Source organism: Malaya genurostris, chromosome 3 (genome assembly GCF_030247185.1).
Source record: "Malaya genurostris strain Urasoe2022 chromosome 3, Malgen_1.1, whole genome shotgun sequence".
Taxonomy (NCBI): Eukaryota; Metazoa; Arthropoda; class Insecta; order Diptera; family Culicidae; genus Malaya; species Malaya genurostris.
The window spans coordinates 300,504,472-300,532,321 of record NC_080572.1 but is presented as its reverse complement, the minus strand read 5'-3'; the positions used below and the strand labels follow the sequence as shown (position 1 = coordinate 300,532,321).

At 36.6% G+C, this 27,850-nt stretch overlaps 2 protein-coding genes across 6 annotated transcripts in view; one reads left to right on the top strand and one right to left on the bottom strand.

Moving 5' to 3' along the window:
- The window catches only part of LOC131439112 (RNA binding protein fox-1 homolog 2-like), a 573,206-nt gene that overhangs the window by 20,640 nt on the left and 524,716 nt on the right, over positions 1–27,850 (top strand). The gene's annotated exons all lie outside the window — the stretch shown is intronic.
- Positions 9,522–27,849, bottom strand: LOC131439114 (PI-PLC X domain-containing protein 1). The gene is made up of 3 exons (XM_058609734.1): positions 27,392–27,849; positions 26,892–27,314; positions 9,522–10,539 (listed from the first exon to the last, which is right to left on the bottom strand). The coding sequence occupies exons 1-3, from the start codon at positions 27,489–27,491 to the stop codon at positions 9,545–9,547; spliced, it is 1,518 nt and encodes a 505-aa protein (XP_058465717.1). The 5' UTR covers positions 27,492–27,849; the 3' UTR covers positions 9,522–9,544.

The window sequence follows — 27,850 nt, the reverse complement described above, 5'->3', positions numbered from 1 at the left end:
GCTCAAACCAAGTTTGTTGACTGGTGGTTCTGCGCCACAGCAAAATGTGGTCGTCATAACTTTCCTAACCGGTGGTTGCCACACTGTTGATTGACAACACTTGTTCTATCTAGACATCGCCTGGGTGTTCGAACGAATGTTCAGTGTAACAAGCGTGCCGGCAACAGGCAGGCGTTTGACAGAGTTTCACTTTTGTTCGATCCTTCCCCATGGCTTATTATTGACAATTGGTATTGGAATTCGCAGGCATAGCCGGGAAAAGGTTTTCAGCACATTAATTGGATGTTGGGCAAATCGGGAAAATTCTATGCTAGAGCAAGGGCAACCGGGAAAATTGCGTACCAGTTAATGAGCTGGCGAGATTTGTGATAATTCTAGAATTTGTTGTGATAACAGTAGAAAACATTGTTAACGATATTGTCCTTATTTGCATGTGTACCCACATTGTTTATGGAACATTCATGCTGCTCGTATCAAACTTTTCTCACTACTATCAATATAATTATTTGTAATTACAGCAGGTATGTGAATATTATTGACTGGTTTTTTATTAACTTAATATTTATTTCATATACATCACGAAGATTCCAATGAATGCCTTTTCATTCAAACTTTAATCCGTTGAAATTCTGTATTGATGTGGAACACATCTTTATTAGGGGTGCAAATCACAAACTACACGTAGAAATGTGGTCAGGTTTTAAACACTTACATCTCAGTCTGTTTTGTATCAATTATTAATATTATTTCATCATTTGATAGGAAATATTTCTACGTATTGATTTGAATGTTCATAGCCATGTATTTTGAATTGTATATCATTGAAATGTTGATTAATAGCTAGCAGTGTCCTATTTGTCTGCAAAAAATCTCCAGCATACTGGATTTCCCTGCCATAGTCGACGGTTTTGAAGGAGTAAGCGATGTATCAAAGAGAAAGCATCGCTCTGATTGGTCAATCGATGCAAAAGCGAAGCTGTTGGAAGCACGCGAATCTATAAATAGAAGCGAAATTAAAGCTATCGTTTCAGTCCAATTCCTAGCATGCTAGAGGTAGGTTGTTGCTAGACAGCAAGACAAAAACGTGCCATAAAACGATTTGAAGCTTTAAGGGCTGAGGCCAGTTGTTAGCGTAAAACCGTGTCGCTCGCTGTGCGTATTACATTTCTCTCCATGCTCTCTCGTATATGTGTAAAATGACTCTCGATGTGGCCGGGTGGCCAAGAAAGTTTTGATATTTTCGGTTACAAGTTTGACTACATCACATAAAATCCAATCAAGCTACCGCTTGTTTGGCAGCCTTGATGAGCCGATTTTATTTCTCTCTCATGTTTCGTTACGTTACCAGGGAACTAAAATGGCGCCGACATAGAAATCGACTTACCTCCACAAAAATAAATTTCACTTAATTTTTATCGCGACAACATATATGTTTTATGCACTAATCGCATCCAAACTAAATTATCTAGACATTGTCAGGATAGATTTTTGATCCATGCTTTTGAAGGCGAGATATTCAATGAACAAGTTGAAAGTTGCCGTTTTCAGCTATGCAATTCTTGCTTCAGAAAAAAGACCTTCCCGACCGCTAAAGTCAAACAATCATTCTGAAATTTTCACAGAATAACTAATTTTCTAAGAGATTGTCAGTTGGGTTTTTTGATATTCGTCACCGTTTCTGAGAAAATCAGATTTGAAACGTGAAAATAGCCCTTTAAAACACCCTAAAACACACTGGCCTCAGCCCTCAATTGGTATGCTCTGATCTTGTGTCATGCAAGCTCGGAATTCCATGTTATGTCGTTTCCCCATGAGAAATTGACAACTACCCCTGGATAAATTTTGAATGCTTAAGATTAATTTCTAATTTATATTAAATGATCTCGATTGATAATGAGAAATAGTTTATCGCTTCAACCGAAATCGCAGAATGGTAGAGAAACTAAAAAACTGCTTGCATAAAAAACTTGAACACAAGCTTGGCGAAGAGAAGCTTAATTATCGAAATCGCAAGTATGTACAAAGATATAATTGCATATATTTGGGATAATGGTGTAATTTCGTCGGTCATAAAACAAATGCAAATCAAGACAAATGATGTTCGGTGTTGGTTCGGATTGATTGAACTTTTTGATTGTAGATCATTAGAAATTTGGGTTGCCTTGTTCCACATCAACGGCTCGAACAACCCCATGGGGCTGATCCTTGTAGTTTTTTTTATATAATTTAATTTTAAGACAAAAAAAGCATTATTTCATAAATGCGCATAAAAATTGTTTTAAGGGTGGCGATTAGTGCGCACATAAGCTGTTTTGCCTTTTTTATATAGAAAGGCTATGCAATCTCTGTGAAAACCGACTTTTTAACCGAGGCCCGGAGGGCCGAATGTCATATACCATTTTCACAAACTAAGATTCAAATGAAAGGTCTTATGGTCCCATAGCCTGCTATTGAATTTCATCCCGATTCGACTTGGTATTACATTCCTGTAGTGGAATTTGACCTTCTGTTTCAACAGACTTCGCAGCTGATTCAGAGTGTACAGAACCAGTGCATGGCTGGTGCTACGATTCTACTGACACTACGAATCCTTCCAGGTCGGGGCTCGAACATACGACAACTGGTTTGTAAGACCAGCGCCCTATGCATTGAACCGCCAACCCGGGACGAATATAAAAGCGCGCATTGCTTTATGGTTCAAAATTCAGTTAACCTATCCCATGGGATGTTCACATAGGGCATAACAACCTGTCCATAAAGGATGATCCAGAATACAGAATTGCCAAAAGTTCAATCTGTACTTTTCAGTAGCCAGAAAACTCACGTAAAACTAAAACGGAACGCTTTGTAATTTTTTTGAAGGTGATTTTTTCAGGTTGGATTTTGGATGGTTGGAAATTCTTCGCATCAGGCACGTATCTAAAGGGGGGCCCGAGAGGCCCTTGTCCTTCCCGAAATCAACACCTTCATCAATTGCTATTCATACAGAAATTATGGTGCCAACACTCCTTTAGATTACGCCGTGAAATAGTGGTTTCGATAATTTCGTGGCGATCGAAAAATCGCTGCCGATGAAGCCCGCCTCCGATGCGCTTGCAAAGCATAATGTCAGAGCTACATGAAATGGTACTGAATGTCCGGTAAATGTAGGTGCGCGAGATAGCAGATACCACAAAGATTAGTACTGAGCGCACACACCATAATTTGAGCTATATTCTGCAGATTCCTGTCGTTTGGTACCGCGCTTGCATACTCAGAACTAAAAAGATGAACGCGAGTGCACTTCTGAAACATGTTTGGCTATGCTGATGCAAATTCGGTTGAATTTTTGGCATCGGTTGGGAACGGTTATCGAAATCTGAATCCATTATTATACGCAACATAAACTGATTGACAGTAGGGATTGGAACAATCATGGCGTCAGTTTTCTGGAGTTGTTGTGGTATAGTTTTGGTGGACTATTTTGAAAAATGAACAAAACCATCAACAGTAAGTGTTGGTGTGTATTTGAGAGCGATTTAATATTTATAAAATAGTTTTAAGAGACAATGCGACGGTACACAAGAACATCGCTACCATGGTTAAAATCAATGATTCATGGTTCCAAAGGCTTCCCCATTAAACTTTCTTACCCGATCTGTTTTCCTCGAACTATCAAGATCTCCTTTCGCTTATCTGTTCCATAACCTTATACCCGGATTTTGCATGCCATTGGAAAGAATTGATTTTAACATTAACGTGTCTGTTTGATGGGCGAACACTAATCGAAGACAATAAAAAAATATATAACGGTTTGAAATTTTGAGCTCTCATCTATATATCTATATATATAAAAATGCAGAGATCATTCTTTCTAATCGCATCACGTAAGAACGGATTGACGGATTTACATGATTATTTTTTTGTTTGATCAGTTTTTACCCCCACCGGGTTCGTACATAAAAAAAATTAGGAAAACTTACCGGAAAAGTGGGAAAAATCCATAAAGTTGTTTTGTATGGAAAATGGAATTTTTCACTGAAAAAGTCGCCAATGCTTGCTAGATCTACGATTGATGTTTGGCGCAAGACGAGTTGCTCAGTATTTGGCCGCTGAAGAAAAGAATACTAGATCGTTGGAAAATCGTATGGCGCGCAACGAGTAGTTTTGGGTGGAGATTTCACATACATGCTTGATCCATGTGATTCGTCAGTTTGAAACACGTACTTAATAGAGTATCACAAATTATTGCTTACCAAATGGCTTATTGGTGCAACGCATACGACTATTCTCGCTATACCGTTATCAGGATCAAAAGCTCTGATATCGTTTACCAGTAGATGCATTGTATGCAATATAATCATCAAGATGAATAATTTTGGCCATCTTGGGTGTGAGTTACACAAATCAAATTATAGAAAGATTCTGCTGTTGATGTGGTGGTTCGACTAATGAGACGAATTTAGTGTTCATGTAAGGATTAATGAACACCATATTTAATAAAATGGTAATTTTCTACTTTCGAATGTCCAAGCCATTTTATCGCTAGATTGTTAATCTAAAATTGATCCTGTGATTGTCATGCTACGAACATTCATCAAACACGACTAAGTAATATCACCAGCCTAGCGGTGAAGCAATTTGTGGAAAAGCACTCAAAACAAACACTTTATTCTTTCCGATAATCCCAAATATTTGCCATTAAATTTGCGGAATAACATGTTCACAATAATTTATAATGATCCTCAAAATTCGTTCATTGTAGGCCAAGTAATCAATAAAATAATAACGTTTGACCATTTTGCTGTTCGAAAACATAAATTCAAAAACATAATTTCAGGCGAGACGAAGTTCGACGGGTCAGCTAGTTATTCTTATTTATTTTATATTACGATATATAATTTTGTAACTAGATCGCATCATATTCATCAAGACTTTTTTTTGTCGGAAAATGAATAAAAAGAATAAGAAAATAAATAAAAAAATAAATTGAATAAATAAATAAATCTTTTATCTTCGACTCGTCAGTGCGCAGCAGTTTTTGTTGAATTATTAAGCTACGTAGCAATTCAACATGAGTGACTCAGCAGATATAATGTTCCTTCTACTTGCAACACATTTTAAATACAGATTAGCATAAAAATATGCAATAACGGCACAAAAATTTGTTAACTTCTTAAATTACCATCAATTGTCATGTTTTCTTGGAACCGGGAGTCAATTGTCGTCAATTGTCGATTAAAAAAGGAGTAATGAAAGGTACTACTTGAAGTATGTTGAAAAAATTCAATGACTGTAACTTTTTTCATGTATTTGTATAGTAACTATTTTCAATCCAAACTTTTGTAATTTTTTTTCCAAATGGTTCTAAAATCTGTGAAATATTGAGAAGTTTGCAAACAATAAACACATTCTTTTGTAAAATTTGTTCATTTCGATTGTATTTCAAATTAAAATACTATAATTTTAATTGTTTCAGAAGATCTGGCCAAGTGTCATATACCATTCGACTCCGTTCATCGAACTGAGCAATCTCTCTCTCTCTTTCTCTCTCTGTGTGTGTATGTGTGAGTGTGTGTATCGTCATTTAGAGTGCGATGGCAAAATTGTATAAAATCTTCAAAATTTTAATAAAAACTAGTAGCATTTGTACGTCATGTTAGTTGGTGGCCGTACGAACCGACTCTGATTATACCGGTTCTCGGGTTTCGGTGCCGGAAGTGCATATAATAGTGAACCAACTTCGTTTTCTTAAGGATGACCTACGCGAGTAAAGCACTGTTTCATTCGGTATGTTATACTAGTAAATGCACAAGCAACTCCTTGGTTTCTTTCAAAAATCGAAGAGAAAAATTTAGAATAGGATACCACAATATTATACATGAGAAAGGCATCAGTACATCGCTAGGTGGATTAAAACAGGTTTTTTCATTTGTTTTTGATGATAAATTCACTCATGTTTTCGTGATCTAGCAATGAATTTGCAGCTGTAGCTGCGAACTCACAGCTACGCCGTAAAACGATGGGTTCGAACCTAAGGAGCGTATCGAAAATATTCCACAAATTTTACTTTCAAATTATGATAAAAACCTATTTCAATCCACCTAGTGGTGTAATGATGCCTTTCTCATATTACTCATTACATCTAAATATAATCGTAAAATTCGCAAAAACAACTGTTAATGAATAGAAATAGGATAATTTGTTCGGATCTCACATCTCACAAACTCTATAAAACTTGTTTACCCTGTAGTTCCGGAACCGAAAGTAGTATCCACAACAAATTAAGGAATTCCGTATGAAACTGTAAGCCTTTTCTTTTGAAAACCGATTTGGCCATCTCCAAGAAATGTAAGTGAGATCCTTTTTGCAGTTTTTGATCACTATTTCCAATTCTTCCGAAACCGGATTCAGATAATCGAAATAGCCGAAGTTGGTTCGTTTACTCCAAACTAATATGACCTAAAATCGGAACAGTTTTTAACGTAGTTATTGACATCACTACACAACGTGTACGAAATAGAACACAGCACGCCGTGTTCGTTTTGTGTTTTCTTCTTCTTTCGGTGTTGTACATATTGTCACTCTATATGGCGATTTGAAAACTTTGACACTCATCGCCCTGTAACTGCGGAACCGGAAGTCGGATCCGGATGAAATTTCACAGTAGCTTTAAAGACAGTATGAACTTTAATTCAAATCAAGATTTGTGAAAATCGGTTAAACATCGCAAAGAAATCGAAGTGAATTTAGTTTTAGAAGTTTTTATTCTCCACTTTCGGTGCTCTCGGAACAGGAAAAGAGGGGACCAGTAGTGCCGAATTAAGTTTTCATGCCCACAAACTAACAAGCTCTGCAAACTTGAAGAATTTATCGGACAGTTTTATGGGATTTGTACCTGTTTTTAACCATCGTTCGTGGAAAAATACTAATAAAATTGGTAATTTTCCACTTATCACGATTTAGTTCCGAAACCGGAAGTCTGATCCTGATGAAATGTTCCACAAATTTTCAGGATATTATAAGACCTTTCATTTGAATCTTAGTTTGCAAAAATCGGTTGAGTTGTTCCAGAGATAATTGAGTGTAAACTTTTCTCAAATTTTCACATATTACCATATAACTCCGGAACCGAAAGTCACATTCAAATGAAATTCAATAGCAAGCTATGGGACTATAATACCTTTTATGTGAATCATAGTTTGTGAAAATCGGTTCAGCCATCTCTGAAAAAAGTGAGTGCATATTTTTTTCACTTTTTTGGTACATATCATCCTATATCTCCGGAACCGAAAGTCGGATCGGAATGAAATTCAATAGCAGGCTATAGGACTATGAGACCTTTCATTTGAATCTTTGTTTGTGTAAATCGGTTCAGCCATATCTGAGAAAAGTGAGTGCATATTTTTGTTACATACACACACACACACAGACATTTGCTCAGCTCGTCGAGCTGAGTCGAATGGTATATGACATTCGGCCCTCCGGGCCTCGGTTAAAAAGTCGATTTTCACAGTGATTGCATAGCCTTTCTATATGAGAAAGGCAAAAACGATATTTTATTCAAACTAAAATTTTATCCCTCATTGGATGAGGTTAAACTTGAGCATAATGAAAACCGGATTTTTTTTAACTCCTGCACGCCTCCTGCTCCTGCCTTACCAGTCTTCTTGAAGACCCTCTTCACGATTGTCCAGTAACGTTCGATGGGTCAAGGTTGAGGGCAATTTGGTGGATTGATATTTTTCTCAACGAAATTTATACTCTTGGCCGCAAGCCAATTGAGATTGATTTTGGCATAGTGAGCCGACGCTAAATCCGGCCAAAACCGTGGATGTGTACTTACTTCTTATATAAAGGCAGCAATCTCTTCTGAAGACACGCAGATCGATAGATTTCTGCATTTATAGTTCCGGTAGTGTACAAAATGGTTGACTTTTACCCCCAAATTTATGCTAGAGGCACATTCCCGTTTTAATTTATGCTAGTTGCACATACCCGTCCGCCAGCGGTTTATGCGAGCCGTCAGATCGCGCTAACAGTTCAACATAAACTGCACCGCTCTGATGAGTCAAAGACGAAAGGTAAAATCAAATCCATCAAAAATGTTTTGATTTGATTTCCAGCAGTAGAATTTTCTTTTTGAAATTTCCGATGTTTTAACTGGAGCTGTGAGGAACTGTCTGTACAATTATCGCACTATTTGTCTATTATTAGTCACTCACCCAGTTCAAAAATCGGTTTTCACATTGATTGCATAACCTTTCTATGTAAGAAAAGCAAAAAACCATTGAAACCAAGCCTACTTAGTTTTGGAAATTGTGATATGATGTTTTATCTACACTATAAAAAATTTAGAATTTTACAGGTGACTTAATCCCTCATACGATGTAATTCATAAAGACCTAATTTGTCAAATGACTGAAAATTTTATTTGTAATGACTTAATTTTAGATGAGCTTGAATTTTACTGGTTCTGACTGTAACTTGCGTTCTGCTAACAGGTATTATGACTTGTATGAATTTAAATGCACCTTTTTCCAACCAAGCTGATACATGCTTCTGTGGCTCAGTCGATTAACAGACGCACTTGCGTTCCAATGATTCTCGGTTCAAGTCGCGTCGGTTGCTATCAGTATTCTTTTTTTTATTTCAATGAATTTCATGTCATGGAGTTTTAGACACAATATTAAATGTTCTTCGACGTAAATTTGCGTGAACTGCGACGCTCCATTTATGTGCATCTAATAAGATGTAAAATCACAGGGTTTTTTTTAAGTGTGTATGAATATGAGTTCTTCCATAAGGTGGAGAAAAGTTCTATATTCAAAGTGCTATTGAACAGTATCGATAATAAAATCAATCGAGTACGGGAGTAGTTTTTCAGTGAAAGTGAAAAAATCATTGATCTCTCGCAAACCTGGGCAAAAACTACCATTATGGCTTCGTCGACAGAATGTCATTTCAACTCCCCGAGTAGATAGAAAAGTTCACAAAATCAACAATAGCACAATTCAGCTCCACTTCTCGACAGAAGAATGCCTAACAAGCCAGTTAACAAATGATCTATTCAACGTCTTCTGGCACAATGCAAAGTACAACTACACATTCCCGAAGCCATGGGGAATCACAGCACAGGAGTGTGGCGAGGGTGGCCGGTAAATATCTTCGCGCAAAACTGACTGGGTAACCCAAGTCTCTCACATCCTTCGGCAGACATAAGCATAGATGCCACTACACCTACAACCATTAGTCATTCCTGCTAGGCCAGGTGCGAATCCCCCACCCCCTCCTCCGATATGTTATACACCGTGTGCGAAAGGCTGAGAAAAAGTTGCCCATAATAAATCACCACTAGTATAAAACGTGCCTGCCTTTACTGCTGTCTTTCGTAGACGATGATATTACTGCTGACGGCACAAACGGACCGAGCCAATGTCATCATGAATACACAAGCGGAAGTGCGGAGTGCGAATGTGTAAAGCCTTTCTTGTTTTGTGTCGTTTCCTTCAAGAAGAGTTAGAAAAAAAAAACTACCAACGAAAAGTTCCATTCGATTTATTTTCTAATGATCGCTGGGCATCCGTTTCAAATTCCAGTAAATGGCTGCATCGATTATGCTGGTTCCGCGCACGAAGTCTACGGCGACGATGTTGGCGGACGGACCGAGTTCCTCAAAGTACCACTTGCTAACGAATCGATTCACGGAATCGGCCATTTTTCGCAGGCCACCGTAACGATCGGTGATCACACCCCACGGATCGGGCGTGAGTTCCGCCATATCGGTTACCGGGCGATTCGAAAAACTGAACATGTGTCGCTGGTGGATCCGGAACAGATAATTTTTCAGTCCTTCCATACTCTGCACGTCACCCCATTTTTGCTCTGTCGATCGCCACACCAGGTGCGAGTAACTTCGGATGACATATTCATGATCGTAGCACAAGATCACGGTTTTGTTCTGAGCCCAAACGTCCTCCAGTCGTTCGCTCCAGGTAATGGCCGCATCAGCCATAACCTCGAACAACGTTTCGTTCAACAGACGGACCAGTTTGTCGTGAATAGCGTAGTCCTTACCGAATCCAACCGGGAATTCCTGCACATCCAAGATGATAATCTCATTCGTTTCCAGGGCGTAATCTCTGACCTGCTGCAGAATGTTCTTCAACGGGTGCAGTCTCGATATGCCATGGTTCGCCCAAAACAGCGGATTCGTTGATCGGTAATAACCGACCCTTAGGTCGATATACCGAATTCCCTGCAACAACTGCTGCCTGATGTCATCGTCCTGAGTTAGTGTGTATTTCGTTACGATGTTCTCCTGATGTTGATGATTGAAATTCTTCTTAAACGAAGCCGAATCGTGCGTACCGGGAATGAATAACTCTCGCATCCGGAACTGACCCAGATGTGTCCGAAGGTCGTTCATCCACGTCGGGTAGAGCTTCATGCAGTGCTCGGATTGAATCGTACCGTTGGCATTGATAAAGTATGCATAATACCCGTAGCAGGTGGTTGTGATGTCAACGCGTTCCATCAGCTCTCGGTTGAAGATAATATCTGTGCAATTAGAGAAACGGGAAAAGAAGGAAGTGAGTCAGTTACTATTAGCTGTAATTGCGGGTCGAGATTTGTCAGTCGATGTTCAGTATACGAGGTTCAAGTGTGACTAAAATAAAACGCTTGAAAAAGATTTTTCATCTTTTTAAAGTGCGGTCCATTATTGAATTGAAATGATGGTTTTACAAAAATCAATATGCCAAAACAAATAATATCATCTGGAAGCAAATAGAAAACCCACCCGCGACTCATCCCTGACAGGTGCAGCAATCGGTGGAACGGAGTTAATTAAAACTCACCGCATTCAAACAAAATCATACAATTTGAAAAGAAAAATGCACCATCAGAACAACAGCCGACGGAATTATGGATGAGAGTAGCCAGGTCAAATTTAACGCAGGCCACCTGGCGATCATCTGACGATGCCTGAGGGGAAATTAAATTATCATTGTGCACAATTGGGTGCAAATTAATGCATGATGGTGCATCGAAACGTTACCCATGGCATACAATGTGATACAATCGATGCTGAACGGAACGATTGAACAGTATACAAAATCCATCTAAGAATATTCCTGAATTAAAGTGCCACTGGTTAAACTTTTGTGTTGTGTTAATGGTATAAACGACTTAACCGACAAAACAAACTTTATTTCTTACCGCTCAATTTTCTCGTGATGGCCGAACCGATTTCTATAAAATACTATTGATTCAACAAACAGGTTTGAAATTCAAATGGCTGTCACCTACGTTTCCGGTGATATAATGGTATAAGTGACGTAAACACCAAAACTCATTGTCGCTCAATTTCTTCGGATATGGATTAACCGATATCAATAATTTTAGGGCCTTTCGAGTCTAAAATTGTTCTGTGGATCGATTTCGAAGATCATATGGCTGACACGTCAAATGTCACAGGTATAATCGTTTATGTGACGTAATCGACAAAATAATTTTCTTCTATCCATATAATCATTTCCGATTCTGTTTACCTGTGTATCTAAAATAAGCTATCCACATAAATTTGTGTTGTACGCATGTATTTGTGATGGTTTTTTATGCTCAGATCACAGCATGCTGTGCATTTGGCTGTCAGCTTTCGTTTGTGCGGTTGAAATTCTGCGTTTTCAAAATGTCGCGTATTGAAAAGGAAGTGAAAATTATGGTTCTGGACACATGGCTAAGTGAGAAGGGTATTACTATGCGAAAATTGGTCAAAAGTTTTCCAGTTCATCATGCCAGTGTTAAAACCAGTACGCATTGACATAAACGCTGAAGCATGCTTTTGAAAACTACCCGAATCAATTTGAATAAATTGGTGTCAAAAATGAACCCATTTGACGATGGAAGAGAAAGGCATTATCATATCAATTGGTGCGTTGAGAAAAGGTTTGCGTTTTCCAAATTACTCCATCAACTCAACCGATTGATTGCTTTTGAACGTATTTGCACAATAAAAATGGCACTTGAACTATTCGTTTCGTTCAAGATGCACTAGAATAAAGTTTTTACAAGGTCATATATAGTAGTGTTCTAGTTCAAGATGTATAATTTATGGCAGATTAAAAATTTAAATCTGGACATTATTATTACAAGAAAAACTGGCAGCCCCAACAGTGTTTTACTCGTGTTTCATTACCGAATTCTGGGGATACGCTTTTTTTCAATTTCAGTTCTGTTAAAAAAATTCCATATGAAACTTCCAACTGCTGAATTTGCTCTAAGGGTGATTTTTTTGCCGATATCTTTTTAACAACACTGTTTTTGACACATTACACGTGAATCGTGTCGTGTGTCATTGTCAAACTTGTTCAGCTTGGTTTATAAATTAATCATGAATCGACTTATCGACTCAAATTATTCATTTTTCGATTTACTAAATTCATAAACGAGTATCGAAAAATTGTGTTCAGCGACGAAGTTCTGGTTGAATGGATACGTCAACAAGCGAATCTGAAGTGAAAACCAGCCAGAAGCATTGCCAGAGCTACCAAAAAAGTCACTGATTAGTGTGGATTATGGGCCGGTGGCATCATCGGGCCGTACTTTTTCAAAGGCGACGATGGACGGAACGTCACTCTGTGAAGATTGACGATTTTATTTTGACTAAAATGAAAAAAATTGGACATACCTGACATGTGGTTTCAACAAGACGGTGCCACATCCCAAACGGCACGCGAAACAATGGCCAAATCGAGAGCGGCCTTCGGTGAACAGTTTATCTCACGTTTTGGGTCCGTCAATTGACCGCCTAAATCGTGTGATTTAACGGACTTTGGACTATTTCTTGTGGGGTCATGTTAAGACTTATGTCTACAGAATAAACCAGCAACGATGGACACACTGGAAGCCAATAATGAAGCATTTATTCGTGAAATACAGGCCGATATGTTCGAGAGAATGTGCCGAAATTGGACCTTGTGCATGGGTCATCTAAAGCGAAACCGAGGCCAAGATTTGCATGAAATTACCTTCAAACATCAAATATATTGATCGTTCTATCGATTCCAATTAGAATTTAATCAATTTTGACATTTTTTTTTAAATCAAATTCTATACCTCTTGAAAAATCACCCCTTAATTAAAACAGTGAACCCATGATTAATTGTTTTGTCGATCTAAGTGATATTTTTGATATGTAAAATAAAAGATGTTGAAATAGTTTCAACCCAGCACTCCGGTCACTACCGTCATTCTAATGTATTCACGTGATTTTAATAACTAAAATAATTGTATTAAATAGCATCGCACCTGCTTCGTGTGAAATCTGTCCCCAAAGAGAATTCATATTTTATACCATATTTGAAAGAGTATGGACTGGAGAAAATTTTCCTTAATTTTCAAATTAACCGACTTTCGGTGTTTCGATAATATCAAATTACGAAATATCACCGCTGGAAAAAAAATATGCTGATAGTTTTACCTAAATTTGTGACAAAAATAAGCTCAATGAAACAAACGTTATAATCAGACTATTTGAATGACACGATTCGGAGAAATCGTCAATGAGATTATCGTTCTTATCGTGTCAGCAAATAAGCCAAACTATACACTGAAATTAAACCCAATAATCAAAACACGAGTCCAAAAGTTACGTAGAGAGCTTCTTACGTCGTACTAAAGATGCATAATGATGGACAACAGTGCATATGTAAACTCAACGAAAAATGCTTTATGTGTAGATTCACTACAAAAAAACATTCTGATTTGGCAAGAGATTTGCAGCTTGAGATGAAAAAAAAGTTTTTTTCCGTTGCATTCAATCTACAAACTGAAAGCGTTAACTTCTCACATAACGTTACGCGGATATCAAAGGAATTGAGTTGAAAATGGGATGTTGATGAATTTCGTTTCTACACAATTGTATTAAATCCCGAATCTCAGGTTCTGAATAAGGACTACTAAGGAATCGAGCAGGACCCGTATACGCCCTCGGAGACTGAACGACCGAGATCTGACAAGAAAAAAAACAATATGTTTTCTTGTGGAAAACGAGCCCCCCGTCAAGACCTGTACGCAGCAACTAGAAGTTTGTTTTCACTGAAAGATGATCTGGCAAAACATCATCTTCAGAAAACGTCAAAAAACAAAACTTTTCCGCACAAATAAAATGTAGAGTTTAAACCTGTACAAGCAAGTGTCTGGAGAGTTGTGTACTACCCTTCATTAAAGCTCACAAAGATCTTGTGAAGCTTTGGCTTGATTTAGCAAGCTACCACTTAAGGGCGAACACAAAAATTGACTATAAAATTGATCGGGTGAAAACGAACAGCTTAACGCGTGAATTAAAACGTTCCGAGACTGATACATAGATGGCATTGCCAAACAAATTTCCGTATAGTTCCGAGTACCAACCTTCAAATTCAAACAATATCTCTAACATTCTTATGTTTGCTCCACGAGTTACAGTGATTCGACTGGCACTAGTCCTCATTTTCTCAAAGCAATGGTTTGCAAACGATCTCGTGTATTTTTTATCATTGCTTTTTGATAAAAAAATACACTGTAAGCTCAGCAAGGCTTAAAAAATGCTTCGGGTCGGTGCTATGCTAAGTTTAATAAACGTGCTCGTGCTGACAATGTCTTGAACGCTTCTGCCGGCCAAATGAAGTAATTAAATCAAAAGCTTTGGAAAAAAGGCCAAAAAATCGGATTAGGAAACTGTAAATTAAAATTGCGTTAGATAGTTGACATCCTAAAGCGTGTACACTATTTTGCATAATCATTTGTCTAAGAAGAAGCTGTTGTCAACCCGTATGCCGTGTTTCCTCACAGTTAACCATGAATTGGACTTCAAACTGTCACTGGTCCCCAGTGACAACCATCTGTTTGTAGGCCTCAAAAATTGCTCCCAGGATAGAGATTCTACTTCAACGAGGAAGTCGTCATTCTACAATAACGATACTGAAATGTTAGAGAAGCATAGGACTGATTGTGTTGCTCTTCAAGAAGTCTATGCTGATGAAAAAGTTGAGTTTAGCAACAAAAAAAATGTATATTTTTTAGTAAGTTCCGAGACTAATTAATCCACGCGTTAACACTCCAAATACAAAGCCTCAAAAAAAGTTGGAACGGTAACTTTTAGCTGTCATAGCTCAGCTGTTTTTCAACGAATCTCAATAAATTTTACACCCTCGAATTTTGTGAAGTTCGTAGATTGATTCCAAAACTTTGTAGCAGACGATTGGTAAAGAAAAACCAATGAAAATTTGATTTTTCCCGTTCCAAGTTTTTTTCACGCACGCAATATGCCCTATCTGCTTTCCAATTTTCTTTCCTTTGGCAAAATCGTCGCATAGAAAATATTGAATACTTCAACTTTACCGAGTCATAACTTTGTTGTTAGTCAACCGATCTTCAAAATTTTTTCACCATTGGAAAGGCAATACTTCCAGAAATAAAATGCTCTGAATAAAACTAAAAATAGAGTTGAATACCCAAAGTTATAATGAAGACTTTAGATAGATGACCTAAGAAAAGATGAGACTTTTTACAATGATCGTAAATATCTCGAAATTCAAAGCGATGACCTATATATTTTTATACATCATTCGATTGCTAGTGATTCCAGCTACAATTTTCGCTGAACTACCATTCCTGCACAATCAAAAGAAAATTGAATTATATATATATATATATATATATATATATATATATATATATATATATATATATATATATATATATATATATATATATATATATATATATATATATATATATATATATATATATATATATATATATATATATATATATATATATATATATATATATATATACACCTAGAAAATATCGTGTAAATTTACGTCTTCTAAGACCGACATATACGAGCGTCAAAAATGACTCATTTTTACATTAGATCTAACACATATTTAATGCATTCTGACATATTTTTAAGTGCTGAAGCATGTAAATTTACTCGTCTGCTGTAAAAGTAGTATATGTTCGACACATACGTAAATCATTCTTGTAAAATTCTGTCATTTTACGAATTACGTTCTTATGATTTGAGTCATATGCGGATTTACGTCACCGGTGAATTTCATTATTTTTTGCTGTATATATATATATACATGAATTTTTCATTTTTTTCACATGTTTGTATATAACTCAAACATTAAAGCGATGACATGTACATTTTTTTGATTCAAAATATTGGAATCATTACCAGAAACAATGTATTGATGATCAAAATTATATATCCGTTCAAAGAATCTCAAGAAATTCGGTACAAATACAGAGAATTTCTATTATTGGTAAAATTTTTCCAAAAATAAACAAATCAAAACTTTGAAATTTTATGACATATATTTTTTTATTATTTTAGTTGGAAATTTATTATGAACAAAATTCACAAAAAAACTGAAACTTGGATTTAACTGAAAATCTTAAAAATTTTGGTAAATATACCTAAACTCTAAAAAAAATTATGTTTTTGTATTGGACGAAAGATCTAAACAATTTTTATGCACAACCCAAACGCAATTGATAACTACTAAAATTAGGTTTTTTTGTTTTAGGTTTTCCGTAAAATCTAAAAAAAATCGGTAGAAGATCGGAAATTTCAAAATTTCTGTTATATATTGCGTTCCAACGTTTCTGCAAATCAAACTGAAAATATTGGAATCCGTTTTGATTTCATCTGTTTCAAAGAGACGTAGAATTTGTTTCTATTATTAAAATAAATTTTGTGACAACACGAAAATTTAAAATTATTTCAATGGCTTTGAACAATAAGAAATAGAACGTAAAATTATATGAATTTCGTATACTAACCCATGGCAAAAGAAACCAACTGCAATTAAAAAAAAATATTGCTTGATTTTTGTTTTACAAGCAATTAAGATCAAAAACATATATCTTAAAATTTCCGCTATCCTAAACAACATCAATTATAATCGATAGAATATTAAAATTTAAATATCACAAACTTAGAATTATTTCGGAATGTATAGAATTCGAAAATTATTTGAATTTTCTATTAGTAAACAATTCAGAAAAAGTATAATTCTGAATTTAGCACAAAAAATCACACGAAATTAAGTAAAATTTGTTTTTATCCACCTAGTTGTGTAATGATGCCTTTCTCATAGGTATCCCTCTTATTCTCATGTATTCTTCAAACAGTTTTGTTTGATATTTGAAAAACATGAAAGCTAGTGCATGAACTAGTGTAACCTACAAAACAGTTCTCAAATTGGTTAGTCCATCTTTCTCAGTGAAGTGAGTTCCACTATTTCAGGTACTTATGAAACTGGAATCGCCCCGAATATTGGCTTTGCAGCAGCCTTTGAGATTAGCACCAACCAACCAATCTATTTGCAGCTTACAGTTGTCTTCGTCTCGAAAAACAACCTCTTCGTTTGAATGCTTTTTACTGAATGAAACCCTGCACCTATGTTATCAGAACTAATTGGCTCAAGTGGCATGTTCCCCTAGTTATTTGGTGATTCGTGCCTTGCGTAACTTCTCATTAACTTCCTGATGGGAAGGAAAGAATAAAAGGAACATGTAAGGGAAATGGGAATTGGGTGAGGTGGGAAAACAGCACAAAACATAAAGAAATAAATCGTCCTGCATTTCCGAATGGATGTTGAACGATCTGCAGGTGCCAAAATGCACGGTTGATAAAACCTCCAACCACCGAGAGGCCTTAGAGATTTTACAAAAGCGACACCATTCTGCATTCCCCGAAGAATGCAGACCGATTTCTTTCCTAAAATGAACTTGAATTAATTTAACACTTTAGAAGACAAAAATACCTTATTTTCATATATAGCTTATAAATGACTTACATGATACGAGTATTTTCTATGAAAAAACCCAATGTTTGAACATAATTTAAAAAAATATCTCCTCAAACATGCTCAAACATGCTCAAAAATATTTTCTGCATATACAAAAAACGGATTTTTTTTTCGTTTGCCTCAATGTTAGATATAGCAGTTTAAAAATAACCTGTTTTTGAACTAGTTTTGTTCATAACTTCGGTTCAGAAAACGCTACCTGAATACGACAGTCATTAAAAAAATGGATGTTCAAAGATATCTATACGAAAAGAGAAAAATATAAATGCTAGAGCAAAAAATCTGATTTTTTGAGGAACACCCTAAGTTGCTCTTTAAAAATAGCTGCAACACTAAAACCGTTGCAGATACTACTATGATGTCCTCAGCAAAGCTGCTCGATATAAGTTTATCTACAATTTTGCCGAAGAATGCTGTCCTCTACCTCAATACATCCGGAAAATAAGTTTTGGATCACTTTAATAATAAGAGCCACCCTAATACCATGTACATCGACATATGGCTTATATTCACTGATCATTTGTTTTAAAGACATCATAGCTCTAAAGTATAAGGTTAAGCCACAAATGTTTTTGTCCACTGTGCAATGCAATTTAACTCGGAAATTTTAAAATTTCCGATCTATTATCTATTTTTGAGATTCTACGGCAAACCTAAAACAGAATCAGAATTTAGTAGTTAACAATTGCGTTTGGGTTGTGCATAAAAATTGTTTAGATCGTTTGTCCAATACAAAAATATAACTATTTTTAGAGTTTTAGGTTATTTACTAAAATTTAAAAAAATTTTAGTGAAATCCAAGTTTCAGTTTTTTTTTGTAAATTTTGTTTATAATAAATTTACAACTAAAATAATAAAAAAATATATGTCAAAAAATTTCAAAGTTTTGATTTCATGTTCTTTGGCAAAATTTTCCCAATAATTCAAATTCTCTGTATTTGTACCAAATTTCTTGAAATTCTTTGAACAGATATAAAATTTTGATCATCAATACATTGTTTCTGGTAATGATTCCAATATTCTGAATCAAAAAAATGTACATGTCATCGCTTTAATTTTTGAGTTATATACAAACATGTGGAAAAAAACGAAAAATTCATATATATTTATAAATTCATCGATTTTTCAATGTTTTCTTTTGATTGTGCAGGAATGGTAGTTGTAGCTGGAATCACTAGCAATCGAATGATGTATAAAAATATATTTTGAAGATCGGTTGACTAACAACAAAGTTATGACTCGGTAAAGTTGAAGTTCTCAATATCCGCTTCGCGATGCAGGTGCCGCATGAATGCAGATAGGGCACATTTTGAGCTTAAAAAAAACTTGGAACGGGAAAAATCAGATTTTCATTAGTTTTTCCTAAAAGGTCGTCAATAATGATATACTTAAAATAATCTACAAACTTCAAAAAATTCGAGGGTGTAAAATTTATCGCAATTAGTCAAGTAACAACTGAGCTATGATAGCTCAAAATTACCGTTCCAACTTTTTTCGAGGCTTGGTGCTTCGCGTAACTCTTTTAGGCTTGGTATTAGGAGTGTTAATACGTGAGCTGAGCTCAGTTTACAGTTTAAACAGATTGAATCAATTGTTGAAGGTTGTTTGATAAAAAATAATTTCGCTTCACACCATTCTTCGGAGCTTATGAAGCCGTATTCGGAAACTTTTTCACTATTTTTGCTGCTTCCTAAGCAGAGCTAATCAATCTTAGCTTCGCTTGCAAACTATGAGAACGAAATACATGTCCAGTCAATGACATAAGCGGAAGAGTAGTTTCAAAATTGTGTTTTTTCTTTCATTTGCCCTTTCAGTCATTTGCAGTATTCTGTGAGAATCCCATAGTATGCAGTGTCGATATTCAACCGAAGCTGTGAGAATCGAAAATGACAGAAAAAGGTTTCACAATAACTTTACCCTGTTGGGGCTCGAATTTGTAGTAGTATTGGTTTCCAAAGAGGATCTGGGATGTAATTACTTCGATTTACCATATTTTAGTCACTTTTTATAGCCAAGCGTCACAGATTTTCAATACATCGATGAAAGAATGAGAATTGAAATTCAACTGATGCTCCCTGAAGACGTTAGTTTGGTTTCGTCTTGTCATAGAGGTCATTATTCTCTCTAATTTTTTTTAATGAGAAACGAAAATGCTTCGTCTCTCTTCGTTTGTTCTGGTGTCGGTCATTCACGAATGAGACAGTTAAATATTGAAAATGATGCTGTTGGATTGGATTCTTTCATTGAGAATGCGTGACAATTTTAAGCTCTGTTCCTAAGCATTGCATTTGCTTCTTTTACTTTCTCCTCCGTTTTTCTGAATTCCCGCTTGAGAAGTCCCTTTAGGCTTCGATTAGACGTGCTTCAGAGTAATTCGAAAGATTCTGGTCCTTAGAGACAAAATGCACTCAGTTAGCTTCATATCATTGCATATGTAATGGCCTGACCATTACAATAGTGGCATAGAGCTAAATTCCATCAAAATTGTGTCATTTCAGAAAAGAAGGGCAAAAGTTGTTTATGGGAACTGCCAAATGAGGTACTTTGTTTCGAGTTTTTTAACCGGTGTCAATCCAGTTGTCGTACACGGAACGACCGAAATTAGCTCTGCGCCTAATTCGTATTACTGTTTTTGAATTAGTTGATTTTAACAACAAAATTTCCAAAATAACTATAAAATTAGTTAAAATTGAGAATTTACTTTGCTGAAAAAACTCTTAGTTTTAGAGAATGTGTTTAGTTGGTGAATATCCTGGACTCAAACCAGCAATATTTCAATCCAACACGAAATTCTCATTGACAACTAATTTTGTTATTAAAATCAGAAAATTTGTTTCTATTTATCTATCACCATCATTACTGAAGGACAGCACAAAAAAACCAAAACTGAAATGGGTATTATTAACAAGTTTATTAGCCAAAAACTCATGAGAAGTGTCAAAGCAAAACAATCCATTAAAAAGCTAAAAAGGACAGTCTTATTGAAACTGCTTGAACATTGTTTTGATGTTTTTCGCATGTGTGCGATATATCTTTATTTAAATTTCTAAACCGATATGTAAAAATGTCGTAAACTGTTAGTGGAAATCGCATTTATTCAGAATTTGTGCGCACTTGAAGCGATTGTGCGTAATAATGTTTTTACGCGGAACAGTGAAGTGAATTTCGAATGTTTCACTCTAATTGTGATGAAGTTTTTTTGTATCTTCAAACCTTCCGAGCTGCGCCGTCCGGTGTACTATTTGTATTCGGTTTTTGTTTTCCGAGTGCTCAAAGTTTTCAGTGAGAATGAAGAAAACAGTGATTTAGAAGAAAAAAAATTCAAAAAGATGTTTACGTTTCGTTTATGTCTTTTTCTCCAACACAACATCGTATTTATACCTGCCAATATAGAAAAGACAACCGCGTCTGAATTTTTTTCGGCAGTAGTGTGCCATCTAGTGGCTAGTAGTCATTAAGGTGTTACCGTTTCGGTGACAGGGCGCCATATAGCTGCAGATTGCAGAAGCCAATTCAACCATTCATATTGGTTGAAAACAACATTATATTTCTTTAATTCAACTAAAAAATTAGTTGACTGGATATGAAGTGTACCTTAGCTAAGAAATGACAGTACGTTTAATTTGTGAATTCAACTAAAAAAAATAGTCATTTCAACAAATATTTTATTATTATTAAGGGAATGAGAATAAAAAATCTAAATCAGCAAAAGTAAGATTTTTTTAGTTGTCTCAAAAAATAACTAACTAAAATCAGCAAATCAACTAAATTTTTCGCGAAAATGCTGATTTCGGTCGTTCCGTGTATATTCGAGTCATGACCTGGAAGTATCGGTAGGGTCGTAGCACCAGCCGTGCAATAGTTCTATACGCTGTGGATCGGCTGCGAAGCCTACTGAAACAGAAGGTCAAATTCCACAATAGGAATGTAATACCATGGCTTGGCATTTTTTCGATGAAATCGTCAAGGATATAAATTCTTTGTATGATATCGTCAAGTCAATAAACTTACTGAAGAACAAGCTACGTATGGAAAGCCTAACAGAAAAAGTTCGGTGTAGCAACATTTAACTTGTGAATTCTATGAATATTTTGTTTTGCACACGGAAAGACCGATATCAGCATTTTGGCGAAAAAATTAGTTGATTTTCTGATTTTAGTTAGTTATTTTTTGAGACAACTAAAAAAATCTTACTTTTGCTAATTTAGGTTTTTCAATTCTAATTCCCTTGATAATAATAAAATGGCTATTTTTTTAGTTAAATTCACCGATTGTCATTTCTTAGCTAAGGCACACTTCATATCCATTCAACTAATTTTTTAGTTGAATTAGAGAAATAAAACGTTGTTTTCAACCAACATAAATGGTTGAATTGGTTTCTGCCATTTGCAGCTATATGGCGCTCTGTCATCGAAATAACGTTAATACCGTAATGACTACTAGCCACTAGATGGCACACTACTACCGAAAAAAATTTCAGTCGCGGTTGTCTTTTCTATATTGGCAGGTATAAATACGATGTTGTATTGGAGAAAAAGACATAAGCGAAACATAAACTTCTTTTTGAACATTTTTCTTCTAAATCGCTGTTTTCTTCATTCGACTTCGCAAAATCGACTCTCTCACTGAAAACTTTGAGCACTCGGAATATCAAAACCGAATACAAGAAGTACATAGGACGGCGTGGCCCGGAAGGTTGGAAGATACAAAAAACATCATTTGACATGTACAACTAGAGTACAACATTCGAAACTCAATTCACTGTTCCGCGTAAAAACATTATTACGCACAATCGCTTTAAATGCGCCCAAATACTGAATAAATACACTTCCCACTAACAGTTTACGTCATTTTTACATACCGGTTTAGAAATTTATATATGGATATATCGTAACACATACGAAAAACATCTAAACAATTTGCAAGCAGTTTCAACAAGACTGTCCCTTTTAGCTTTTTAATGGATTGTTTTGTTTTGACACTTCTCATGAATTTTGTTGGTAATAAACTTGTTAATAAAACCAATTTCATTTTTGTTTTCTTTGTGCTTCCTTCAGTAATGATGGTGATAGATAAATAGAAACAAATTTTCTGATTTTAATAACAAAATTAGCTGTCAATGAGAATTTCGTGTTGGATTGAAATATTGCTGGTTTGTGTCCAGAATATTCGCCAACTAAACACATCCTCTAAAAATAAGAGTTTTTTTCAGCAAATAAATTCTCAATTTTAACTAATTTTATAGTTATTTTGGAAATTTTGTTGTTAAAATCAACTAATTCAAAAACAGTAATACTAATTAGGCGCAGAGCTAATTTCGGTCGTTCCGTGCAGGAAAAAATTGACCAGACTCTTTTCCTACGCGGAGAACAGAGCGTTCTTCAAATTTAGATTTTACTCTGAGTTTTTAATTGGTGGAATTTGCAATACCACATTAGTCTTGTAACAATAATGCTCCTAGGTTGAACAGAATTATATTATGAAATTGATAAAAAAATATTCTTCCACGTTTATTATACCATACCCGGTTTGGCTTCCGTTAAACTAAAGGAACAAATGATTGCATTGCATGGTCTTCAACTGACCTCCAAATTGTTTAAGTTCAAAAACAACAAATGACAATTTTTACACAGAAATGAAATATTCCAGTGAGCTTCCAGTGAGGTCGACTTTCGGTTCCAGAAAAACAGGGTGATTAGTGTGAAAAATCCGATTCAAATCTACTTCCTCATTTTTCTCAGAGATGGCGAGACCGATTTTAACAAACTTAGGTTCAAATAAAAGCTCTCATTTTTACTGGCCAAGCGAATCGATTTCGGCTATAGCAGTCCCTGGCTTCCGGTTTCGGAAGCACCGGGTATATTGTTCACAAACTCTAAAATCGAACTCACTTTTCTCAACGATGGTTTGCCCTATTTTCGTAAAATCAGTTTCTAATGGAAAGTCTTGTGATTTCATTCGAGATTCCTGAATTTCATCCTTCTGGTTCCGAAATTACAGGGTTATGAGCAAGGTTGGCAATCATCATTTTTTACTTCATCATCAGTGAGTTTAGCTCACCTGCAAATCGGTTTCAGAAGCATCACTGAGCGAGTTGAGTAACTGGGTAACCATTTGTGTAGATTCAATCAATCAGCAGATCATCAAATATTAGAACCCACTGAGAGACGATTTGTGAGTGTTGTGATTTGATGTGTTTGTACATCAACACATTGAATCAGATTCTTATGACACTGTCTCGCTTGTATTCCCCATCCACCAGGGTTCCCATGGGCGGCCAACGCTCGAATCGATGTCATTTCAATCCAATACTCAACACATGTTCTCGTATGCTGGAAAACGCATTCAGTTCAGTAGCCAGTTGTGTTTAGCTCGAGACATGAAATTCAGTCGTTTAAGGTATACATCACTCTACGGTTCGACTTCTGTTTTCGTACATTAATGCTCGTGCTCGGTTTGAGTACCAGCAAAAACAAAACCGAAAATCAGGGTTGTGTTGGCAGCTCTGTGGTACGGTGATGTCAAACTCAGTACTCACTTTTTAAAACTAGGAATGAGAGTTAGATGCTATGAAATCAAAACTGAGAACCATCAATACCATCATAGTTTGATGTCAGCGGTGCTCTGTATAGGTGAGTGTGTTTGTTTGGATCGGCGATGAGTTTCATCTTTACCATCATTTTACGGATTCAATCGTAAATCATTAGGTGAACTGATGAATAGAAAAAATCGAACCTCATGAGCGAGTTTTGGCCACCCTTGGTTGTGAGTGTCAAAAACTACAAGCTGACATATAAACTTTCATATAAGTACGTACATGCGCTGATACGGAAGAAGAAAACACAACACCGTCTTTACGAACGATGCACGCAACGTGCGCTGTTCGAATTCGTACACGGTCGAGACACGACCGAACATAATGACATCAAAAATGCAATTTTGAAACTCTCTCAACAACAGATTTAAATTTGAAAAATAGGCAAATAATTGTGAAACACTAACGTTACTAATATATCATCGTCAACTGTATTTATAACAATATTATTTGCTTTTTTAAGAACTTCGGCTTCTGTTCGTAAATGAAAATTTCTGTTCACAGCCAGCGCAGTCGCAACCTAATATAATGTTCATCAAGAAATAATATAATTTCATGTTCAAATCACCTAGTGATAAGCGCTTAAAACTACGGTTATTCGTTTTCTGCAACCACCTGAACGGGCCTCGTCCGGTAGTACCGGGCCTAGCGAATTTCTGCCGGGTCGCACGTGTAACATTAGTTTAACAAGTGACAATCAGGTCGGAGCTACTGGAATCCCTTAGGGCCTGAGGTAGACCGTCAAATGTTCCGGTTCGGGATGTGTTGGCGAGTCGGGATAGTTTATATATGCTTTTCATATACCAGTACCTTAAACACATTAATATACAAGTGTAATCCGGAATAATCTTCACCTACAGGTTCGAGACTAACATTCGCCCGATTCTCCAAATCCCTCGCGTCCACCATCTCTGTAGAAAATAACAAGATCTTTTTGCTGTCACTAACTTCTTCGTTCCCCCTTTCTCCGTTTCTCCACCATCTCGATGTCAACTAATTAGATCTTTATCGCTTTTGGTCATTCGTTCTCATACCCCCTTTTTCACCCCGTTTTCCACTAAATTACTTCTCTATACTTTTTTTCATTCTCTTAGGCAAAATCATCGCCCACCGAAAAACTGCTTCAGTCGATGAACAACATGCGGGCCACCCGCTGGGTCTCTGTGACCTGGGGGTGTTCCCCGCGGACCCATTGAAACGTATAATCGTCATCTGGAAGACACTAATGTCATATTTAATCCACCGACCATTGCCGACCGCCAGCTGCAGACCGAATCTGCCAGAATCGACCATTGCGACCGGAATAATACCCTAGTTTTAAGTTAGTTATAATTTAAAATAAGAAAATGCCCTTGGCATCTAAGAGCTTAAGCAGTGTGCCTTCAAATTTGTTACTATTGATTAAAAAAAAACAAGTGACAATCCAAAAAATATTATGTAATTCAAGCACGATTCTCTGATGAACATTCAGACTTTCTAATCGTCAACAGTTTCCTTGGTGTTCTGTTTCAGTTTTCCTCAATTCATCCAACGATCCCCTCGCTCACGTGCAAATAGTTTTTTGTTAGCCGGACGAGAGAAGTTAACATGGTGGTAACCATAGCAACCCAATCACTCACCGGTGAAGCGAATTGCAATGCAAGTGTATTCACTGCACAAACGAATTCATATTGGACACACAGCGCCGCACTGCACACATGTTAAATGTGGCAAATCCATCAACAAATCACCTAGATACAAGCGCTTCAAATTAGGTCCAAAAAATCAATCACAGAAAGTTCTGAATTGGCCTGCTAGTTCCCGTAGAATCAACAGCTGATAATATTCAATATACTCAAACGAAAACGACGACGCAAAACAAAAGCCAAGCATTCAGCGAGCGACAAGCAGCCGTTCACGAAAAGTCAACAAGATGACATCATTTGCTCTTCTGTGATTGGTTAATAAAAACATCGGTCGATTCTAACCAATTTTTCAATAGTATGCTATTGAAATACTAAAACGTCGTTGCCATACATGTTTAAGTTGAAAGTTTCCGAATCGATTGGTTGTTAAATTATATCAATCCATCAACAAATGATTGAATTATTAAAGTTTTAAATTATGACAGAAAAAGGTTACGCCGCTATCTTTGAAACTATTCATTGACACCCGGATCCGTATAGTGAAGAGTAAGGCATTTTAAATGCTAAAAACGGCTTTATCTCTATAATCAATATTCATTGAATTCTTATTGACTAAGAAAACAATTAAGATGTTTCCTTAAGAATCCGTCAAACTTTACCCATTTCTGATTTAGCTCATATTTAGCATGGGAACTTTGTTTGAACGTGCTTAAACTTTTGAGCACTATCGCTTTACGAAATTAGGGATGACCCCAAAATATTGGCACCCTAATGTTCATGCATTCAATACTAATAACCAAAAAACCATTTTACACCGCTTACCAGTCATGGTCCATCCGTTCTTGAAGATTGGCTTAATCGCAAACAGCACCTCCTTCTTGCGTTCTCCGTACTCATCGCGAACGTCGTACTCCCAATAAATTTCCACCATCTGCGTGGTTGCAATCACCGGGTCTTCCGTCGTTGTCACCGTCGGTTCCGTTCCTTCCTCGCCGCCACTACCTTCTTCGCCGAGAGACACATCGGTGCTACTTTCCGAGTCGCTCGCTTCCGTTGACGATGACAGTTCCTCACGCACGGTATAGTAGTAGAACTTCTGCTGAAACGCTTTAATGGGGAAATCTTCCGTCAACAAGATGTACCCGTCGGGGTCGTCAAAGTTTCGCCAAGTCAGCTCGAGCGTCTGATGACGCGCGTTCACCGTAATGTACAGGTCGGAGATCTTGGGCTCGTACACGCGATCACCTACGGGACAGTAATCAATTGTAAATTAAATCCACTTACGGCGTACCGAGAATACCGGCTGATGGGAAAAACCTCACCAATAAATCGCTGCGCTTGGCCTAATTGAATAATCGTGAGTAGTTGCAGCCACATCACTCCTGCCGCAATCAATCTTGCTGCACTATTTTCCGCGTTCATGTTTTTATCGTTGTTTTTGTAGATCGGCTACCGAAAAACAAAAAAAAAACATAATCCCACACAAACCGGAAGTTATTTAACTGATACACCAATCACTTTCACACCGAAAGGGGCTCCGATCGTAGGGAGTAGGGAGGCCTTAAAAGCAACTTCGCACTTTAGCACTTTGCTTTTTTTTCACTCACTCACTCGCGCTATCTCTCTCTCTCTGTCTCTATCTCGCGCAGCTACACACGACGCGGCAGTAATATTCGCATGTCGCGTTCAGAGCGTCGATCCGTACCCAAGCGGCTCTGTCACCCAACTGATTAGCACTGGCACCAAGTAACGGATCGACCGACCGACCGACCGATTGACTG